The sequence below is a fragment of the Brassica oleracea genome, chromosome C5, assembly GCF_000695525.1.
Source record: "Brassica oleracea var. oleracea cultivar TO1000 chromosome C5, BOL, whole genome shotgun sequence".
In the NCBI taxonomy this organism is placed as follows: Eukaryota; Viridiplantae; Streptophyta; class Magnoliopsida; order Brassicales; family Brassicaceae; genus Brassica; species Brassica oleracea.
This window is the reverse complement of record NC_027752.1, coordinates 17817946-17825989: the sequence shown is the minus strand read 5'-3', so window position 1 is coordinate 17825989 and position 8044 is coordinate 17817946. Positions and strand designations below refer to the sequence as shown.

Genomic DNA, 8044 nt, shown 5'->3' with positions numbered 1-8044 from the left:
ACTTAGAAGAAGAAGTGGACTAATGGATTAGATATGTATCCACCTTTGCACCTCCATCATCCTCATCATCATCAACATCAATTCATCATCATCATCATTATCATCATCAGCTACCTTTCTACTTTGTCCGTTTCACAACTGACTTATCTTCTCTCTCTCTCTTCCATGTGATTATACACTTAGCTTGGCTTCTTCTATCTTTAAGCTGTTCCTGTCTAAACGTCCGTACGTCCAAGTTTCTTCTGGTAACCTCTTCTTCTTAGTGTCATCGTTATCCATCTAAAGATTCACTCTCTCCCTCGATTTTCTTCTTCCCCTCTCTTTTCTACACTGCTTTTGTGATGTTGATGTCTCTTTAAGCTCCATCTGATGTGTGTTCTTCTCTCTTTGGTGCTTTTGTCACTGTAACTCTTTTAAAGATTTCATCTTCTGGGTTTCATTAAACTCTGTCAAAGCTTGCGACTTTGAGCTTACCCAGTTGAGGTTGTTGATTTAAAATTGTTTTCTTGCAGACCAAACACAGTGTCTGATTCTTAATCTTTGTTAGTTTTCATTCTTTCTCAGGATGCTTTTGTGCTCTCTTGTCACTTGTCAAACACATCTATAAGATCTTTGTCTAATTCCAAAGAAGATGGAAGCATCCAAAAGTAATTTTCTTGTAGAGGTAAAGTAAAAAACCATCTTGATGCTTTTTTTTAGCTTGAAAGAATCTTACTAATGATCTCTTTCTCAGGTGAACAACATTGAGAAGCAGCTATGGACATTAATCCACACGAAGGGTATACTGCATCCAGATGTTTCAGAGCTATACACGAAAGCAGGTTCGACCTACGAGCAAATATTCAAAGCCAATCTCCAGCAAGAAGAGCTTCAAGAAGTAGAGTTCTGTCTCTGGAAGCTTCACTATAAACACATCGACGAGTTTCGCAAAGGCCTCAAAGCAGATGATCCTTCCAAGTCAAACACTCATATGAAAGCATTCAAGCTGTTTCTGCTAAGAGCTGCAGAGTTTTACAAGAATCTGATTTCTAAAGTCAGAGGATATTACTACAAGGGGCTCTCTGAGGAATCTGGAGGCAAAAGGAGATTCTTATGCCATCGTTTCTATATCTGTCTTGGAGATCTTGAAAGGTATAGAGAACAGTATCTGAAAACACATGGACATTGTGATTGGTCAACTGCTGCTACATACTATCTTGAAGCTGCAAAGTCTTGGCCTGATAGTGGCAATCCTCATAACCAGGTAACTTAACTCTTTTTCTTTTGTTTATTAGCCATTTTGTAAGTGATTTTTTTCTTGAAATTGTGTAGCTAGCTGTATTGGCCACTTATGTTGGTGATGAGTTCTTGGCTCTGTACCACTGTGTGAGAAGCTTAGCTGTGAAAGAACCTTTTCCTGGTGCTTCTAACAATCTTCTTTTGTTGTTTGAGAAGGTGATTGATTCACTCATACTCTCTCTCCCTACTAGTTGCAGTTAGATTGTGTATGCCTTGTGTTGCTCAAAATGCTTGTTTTAACTACTGCAGAACAGGTCTTCTCCTTTGCAGTCTCTATCTACTGATGCAGAGTTTAACTTCTTAAACCCATCAGAGAGAAATGTCACTGTAAAAGCAAAAGAAGAATTAAAGACTGGAAGTGATTTATGGACACTGGTTGTTAGAAAAATTAGCTTCTTCTTCCTTAAATCCAGGTCTGTTCTTTTCTTTCAACTCAAGATCTTGATGACCCAAGCTGTTCTTCTCTTAGTTCTGTATGGTTTGTTTCAGTTTTGATGAGTTTGGTTGCACATTTGCATCAACTATGAGAGAATTGGATGCAGCATTTGCAGTAGATGATAGAAACCTAGAAGCCATGTTGGAGTCTTATCAAGTTATGGACCCGGCGAGAAAGGGACCGTATAGAATCATCCAACTTGTTGCGGTTTTCGTCTTCATCTTCCACAACTTAGCCGAGTTTAATGAACCAGACAACGCGGAAGAGGAAGCAAAGTTAACAAACTTAGCATTAACAATGGTGTTCATCATCATGGGGCGAGTTGTTGAGAGGTGTTTAAAGACTAGTCCCTTGGATTCTTGCCCTCTCTTACCTGCCCTACTTGTATTTCTAGACTACCTACCGTTTCTACTTCACAAGGAAGAAGAATGCAGGTTTGATGAGAAGAGCGAGATTGCGATATCTTACTTCTTTAGCAAACTAGTTGATTTCTTGAACAGCTTAAAGGTGAAAGGACAAAACTGTTCTGCTAAGGTGATGGTAGCTCTTTGGGAGGATCATGAACTGAGGTCCTTGGCTCCTCTGGCTCCTGTACATTTACTTCTAGATTTCACAAGTCATATACTAAGAGAGAGTTTTAAGAGAGGCAAAGAGCTTCGTCTTCAACGGATTATCAATTCCGCTATTGAGATCACAAGTAAGCAGAAGTGGTTATTCTTTGACAAGCAAGGGGCTCGTTTCTGCACAGCTTCAGGTGAAAGACAACGCAAAGAAGAGCTCTTTCACAGAAAACGTGTTACTATAGGAAACGTTGAGATCATCCCTTGTGTGAGTGAAAGAGCTGTGCCTGCAGAAGAGGAAGAAGTCATTCTTCTCAAGCCGCTCGTAAGGTGTCAATCTGCCCCAGTCTCTTCTTCTAGCATTGCAACGAAGCCACTCTGCTCTGATAACACAACTTCAGGAAACCAAACAATAACTTCATCTGATGAAAGCCTAAGACGTACCTCATCAGTCATTGTGAACCATAGCGCACAGGATACAAACTCTGGAAGCTTCAGCTTCACGCAAGGTCTTAAGAATACAGATCAGCATCTAGAAGAAGGCACAGTCTCAGAGAGACCTCCATCGCTGAGCGCGTGGGTAGTTGACAAGAGTAAAGAGAAAAGTAAACCAAATGGTTTGAGCCCTATTGATGAAACAGGTCCTCTGACATCCTTTGACAGTCTCTCAGTTAGTAGCAGCACGGAGCATCCTGCTTCTTCTTATTCACCTCCTACTCCGTCTGCTCCATTACTGCCTGAAGACGCTTCTTGGTTTCATAACAAAGCAGAGAGCTTCCATGACCAGACAAGATATATGGAACCTCCTGGTTTCATCAAGTCATATACAAACCCACCATTTGTTGGCATTTCTTCTTCTGAATGGTTACGTAGATACAGAGAGAGTCAGAATGTTAGACCAGCTTGTTCCTATCAAGCCCAGGGGACAAACAATCTGAGAAACTTCTTGGCTCATGGATCACCCAAGTTCAGTCTCTTAGCTAGGTACGGGACACCAAATGATCAATCAATGGTCTCTTCAGAAAACTCAATGTTTTATCCTCAGCTCTACATGGAAGAAGACCATGAAGCTAGAGGACAAAAGTTGTGCAACGGTCAACAAAGCGCAACAGAGGCTTATGGGTTCAGGGATGACCCTGGACCGTTTCTTCGGTATCTGAGAGAGAAAGAGCTCGAGGAGAACGGTCAGAGGTTAAGAGAACCTTCTCCAGCATATATGAACAACTAGAGATGCACAAGTGAGTAAAGGAAACTGTCCCAATTTGGCAAGTTGTAACTACCTATAGTTATCGTCTTGTTTCCTTGTATTTGTTGCTCAATTTTGCAAGAGAATGTTTTCTCGAGTTGTAACAAACATATCAAGAAAAAGTTTGGTTGTAGATAAACAAAGAAAGTAAACTTCAAAAGTTTTTGCAAATTCTTTTGTTTCTTACTTGAGGGATGAATTTTGAGTTAGAATACCCTTGAATCCATTGTAAACAAGGAAACATATAAGAAGAATCAGTGTCCAATAATAATCATCTTCTTATATGGGAGGAACAAACTTAATCTGGGAATTACAAACAAAGAAAAAGGAGCTAACGTTGGAGAATGAGCAAACCAAACCCTGATCAAGATCTTGTGTAGTTCCCTAGCTGTTTGTGCTTGCTTCTGCATCCTCCATCAAGCCAAAGAAAGAAAATAAAACAACAAGAGGGGGAAACCAAGAAAAGAGTTTGAGGAAAGTAAAAGCTGATTTTATATACTTCCTCTAAAAACAGGATTTTTTTCTGGTTGCACCAAAATCCAGTCCTCGTATTTGCTTTAAGTTACTTTTGTGTCTGCGTCAGAGTAACTAAAAAGATAACTTGTGCTTGATCAGTTGCTTTTATCAGTAGTAGGTGCCAAGTTCAGCTCCTGCATCTGTGTCTCAACTGGTACTAACCCTGTCTGAGCAAGAAACCTGCAGAACAAAGGCACTACATCTGGTAAGCAACTATTTGAAGGTTTTTTTATCAGCTCTTCAAGACTCAACATCCACCTCTAGAATCTCACAAACCCTCAGAGTACAACAAAATAACACAAAAGATGATATCTTTTCAAAGCACATACAAAACTAGAGAACTGAGAACCCTTATATGACCCCCAAACTCAATTTCACAAAGACCGAGATGCATAAGTACTCATTAGACCCCATGAAACAGAACACTTTAAGCTATCCACACACACACACAGATCATCAACTTGATTAACACCAATTCAGAGAAAGTATTGTATCGAAACCCTAATAAGATAGTTTAGGAAGCAACATACCAATTGAGGAGGACAAAGAGGGAAGATGCGATTACGATGAGGAAGCCTACGTGAAAAAGCAACATGGATTGGCCACTGGTGAAAGCTATGGAGAGCATGAAAGTGAGACAGAGACCCAGCAGAAGAAACGCGAATCTCAGAGCGTTCCATGTTGGAGCCTGTATAACAGATCCGATCACAACTAGGGTTTTATAAACCGAACCAAAAAGAAACAGAGAGCATCTACACAAAAGGGGGTAAGAAGGAAGTACTAACATTGACGCCTGGTGCTAGAGCTCCGAGAAGAACAGCTTCCGTTGACGATATCTCTGATCTCTGCTTCTTCTCCATCTTTCTTTCTTTCTTCCTGAGGTTCCTTCCACAGATGTGCGAGGAACAAAAAATCTTGGTTTATTTCCAAGGAAACAGACGAGACAATTAGAAAGTCGTTAGAACCCGATCATGTTAAACCGAAATGGTTCCTTCCGGTATGGTTTTGGTTTATGTGTTGTTGACTTTAATCTTTCTTTTGTTTTAATTTTTTTGCTTTGATTTATTATTTCAAATATTTCCTATAATTAACCAAGAGCTTCTACACCATGAGGTCTGAGTTTCAATTTCCAGAGAATGCAAAATTATGCAAATTAACAGATAAACAACTTACAAGAGATCTGCAACAAAGGACATGGATCCGATAGAGTGACTAAGGTGATGCAGTCAGACGTGAATCCGCTTGTAAAATTGTTGGCTGTAGAATCGTCTTTAATATTTCTCAGAGTTTGTAATAACATAATATATCCAGCGTTAACAAATCAAAATATTTTGTTATTTCAAATATTTCCTATAATTATGGTTGAGTTTTTTTTTTGTCATCAACCAATCTTTTATAGAAAAATCACTCTGGTCCGTTTAGGCAAGCTGCTTTAGTATACCTGTTAGGAAAACATTCAACTCGTGATCGACTGCCTTTGGCCAAGGAGTCTGCACGGAAATTTAAGTTACGGGGTATAAAAGTAAAGACAGAATCGTGTAGTCGTGTACTAAGAAGTTTGATTTCATCCAATTCTGCTGCTAATGATGGCCACTCGATCTTATTGAGGATAACGTTTATCGGCTGCTGGCAATCTGACTCAATGACAATTCCATCACACCCGCGGTTTAACAATTCAGACATCAACCATATAAGAGCTTTTGCTTCCGTATGTAATGGTGATTTCACCTGATGGACACACTTCCGTCCCTACAAGATCACCTCCTCTGCTTCTAGTAGAATAAAGCCCATTCCCATCCATTTGTCCTTCTCCGACCAATATCCATCAACTTGACATTTATAGCGATGTCCAATATCTACATGTATTGGAGCTGCTTGACGGTGCTCTGCGCTTATGCCATCTTCTTCCTCTAATCTGTTGTCGATCTGTGCCAGTTTCCATGATTCTGCTTTTTGCGTGGCCACATTTAACGTGTCGAGGGGTGATATGTCCTTCCCATTAAAACGTTTATCATTCCCCGCTTTCCATATATACCATAGTAGCCATGAAAATATCGAAAAGCTCTCAGTCTGGTTCGTAGTTGATCAAACTTGGTTCAGTAGGTGATCGAAGTTTGTAAACAGAGATGTGTTGGGGAAAGCGGGCACGAGGCGCAGCGGAATGTAACTGTCGTGATCCCCTGACCTTGTGTGAACCTGTGAGGAAAATATTTCGACGATAGCAGGATATAGTATAAACAATAACTAAATGAGACAAACACTTTTTACGTGGAAAATCTCCTCGATGTGAGAAGGAAAAACCACGAGACCGTAGTCCACTTAACAATCCATTATATAAATGTATGTGAGTACAACCACGTCCTCCCTGTTCAACAACCTGAACAGAACAGAGACTCAAGCTACAAAGAGCTACCTCCAACACAACAACAACAACAACTACAAGAGAGCAACACAAAGCTTCAAAACCAGCAGCAACCAAACGACCTCATATCACAAAGATTCCGGCAACCAGAGACTAATCCCACCGTACAAATCTAAGATAAACCAGTCAAAAACACCTCTGCAAAATTTCAGCTCAATCAGAGAAGATCTCACCGTCAGATTTACCAAACACTCAAGACAGCACTGCTGAAGAACTGTAACGACCAGCTTCACTAAAACCCAGTCAACAGAAGATCCAACCGTTGAAATACAAATCTCTTCGGGTAACCTTTAACCCACTGACTGAATAAGCTTCCCACAAAATATCAGCCCGATCAGTATCCGTTTTACCCTCCAAATCTGCCTTGACAAACCTAGACGAAATTCTGCATCCTTCCCTCTTTTCTCTCTTTTGTCTTTTTGATTCTTGTAAGTCTCTCCATAAAAATTAGGTCAAGAGACTATATATATGTGTCTCACTAACCCTAAGAACCTCCAAGGACCAATACTAATCTCATGGACTAATACCAATGGTCCAACTTCCAAGTTTGGTAATCACCAACCAAACCCAATGGATTTCCTCCATCTAGAAGGAGCCCAACAAACTCCCTCTCCGACTAGGTGGAGGAAACAACCATTCCAGCTATCCCTCGGCATACTTCAAGCTTCCCCCTCAGCAAAGACTTTGTCATCATATCAGCTCCATTATCATCCGTATGAACTTTCTCAAGTTCCACTTCCTTAGAAGCAACCACATCTCGTATCCAATGATACCTCCTCTTAATGTGTTTTGATTTCGAAAGAAATGTAGAGTTCTTCCCGAGACAGATGGCGCTTTGACTATCACAAAGCAACACATACTTTTCTTGCTTGAAACCGATCTCTTCACAGAAGTTCTTCATCCACATCAACTCTTTACAAGCTTCAGTTGCAGCAATGAACTATGCCTCAGTGGTAGATAGTGCAACGCATTTTTGCAGCCTTGACTGCCATGCCACAGCTCCACCCGCAAATGTTACCAAGTAACCCAAAGTAGACTTGCTAGAATCAACATCTCCAGACATGTCAGAATCAGTAAAACTGACCAGTAAAGGCTTCTTACCCCCAAATGTAATCTTCAGATCAGAAGTCCCTCTGAGATATCTCAAAATCGGGACCCATATCTTTCATGGCAAATGACTCAATGAGCTGCTCTTTCAACTCCTTAATTATGTCCATGTTCCTGCCCACAATCAACATATCATCGACATACAACAACAAGATGATAAAATCATCCTCAACAAACACCTTCACAAATACACAATGGTCTGAATCAGTCTCAGTATAACCATGCTCCCCCATAACAGACTTGAACTTCATGTACCATACTTGAACTTCATGTACCACTACCTTGGTACTTGCTTCAATCCATAAAAGCTTTTCTTCAAGCGGCAAACCAAATTTTCTTTGCCCTTTTTCACATAGCCTTCAGGTTGTTCCATGTAGATCTCTTCCTCCAAATCACCATGAAGGAAAGCAGTCTTCACATCCATTTGCTCAACCTCTAGATCAAGGCTCGCTGCCAATCCAAGCACAACCCGAATGCAT

At 40.4% G+C, this 8044-nt stretch overlaps 2 protein-coding genes across 8 annotated transcripts; one reads left to right on the top strand and one right to left on the bottom strand.

The window, feature by feature from the left end:
* LOC106294973 (protein SMG7L-like) lies at window positions 1–3683 on the top strand. 7 transcript variants are annotated; one of them, XM_013730704.1, is made up of 7 exons: window positions 1–245; window positions 420–483; window positions 565–664; window positions 734–1243; window positions 1312–1434; window positions 1528–1691; window positions 1768–3683. In XM_013730704.1, exons 3-7 carry the CDS (start codon window positions 632–634, stop codon window positions 3500–3502), a joined length of 2565 nt encoding a protein of 854 aa, XP_013586158.1. In that variant the 5' UTR covers window positions 1–245; window positions 420–483; window positions 565–631; the 3' UTR covers window positions 3503–3683. The 7 variants fall into 7 exon arrangements, with proteins under 7 accessions (XP_013586158.1, XP_013586156.1, XP_013586157.1 ...); XM_013730702.1 differs by lacking the exon at window positions 420–483; XM_013730703.1 differs by lacking the exon at window positions 420–483 and having other exon boundaries at window positions 548–664.
* Window positions 3684–3765: 82 nt separating this feature from the next.
* On the bottom strand, window positions 3766–4948 carry LOC106294974. Its single transcript, XM_013730706.1, has 3 exons — window positions 4822–4948; window positions 4567–4724; window positions 3766–4216 (listed from the first exon to the last, which is right to left on the bottom strand). Exons 1-3 carry the CDS (start codon window positions 4894–4896, stop codon window positions 4132–4134), a joined length of 318 nt encoding a protein of 105 aa, XP_013586160.1. The 5' UTR covers window positions 4897–4948; the 3' UTR covers window positions 3766–4131.
* Window positions 4949–8044: the final 3096 nt, after the last annotated feature.

Excerpts from the sequence above, each read along its gene's own strand:
- LOC106294973 (XM_013730702.1), top strand. The coding sequence starts at position 632 with ATGGAAGCATCCAAAAGTAATTTTCTTGTAGAG. Across the intron at positions 665-733 it reads AAAGTAATTTTCTTGTAGAG|GTGAACAACATTGAGAAGCA; the intron begins GTAAAGTAAAAA and ends TCTCTTTCTCAG. Across the intron at positions 1,244-1,311 it reads GTGGCAATCCTCATAACCAG|CTAGCTGTATTGGCCACTTA; the intron begins GTAACTTAACTC and ends GAAATTGTGTAG.
- LOC106294974 (XM_013730706.1), bottom strand. The coding sequence starts at position 4,896 with ATGGAGAAGAAGCAGAGATCAGAGATATCGTCAACGGAAGCTGTTCTT. Across the intron at positions 4,725-4,821 it reads CTCTAGCACCAGGCGTCAAT|GCTCCAACATGGAACGCTCT; the intron begins GTTAGTACTTCC and ends TCTGTTATACAG. Across the intron at positions 4,217-4,566 it reads CTCTTTGTCCTCCTCAATTG|GTTTCTTGCTCAGACAGGGT; the intron begins GTATGTTGCTTC and ends TTTGTTCTGCAG.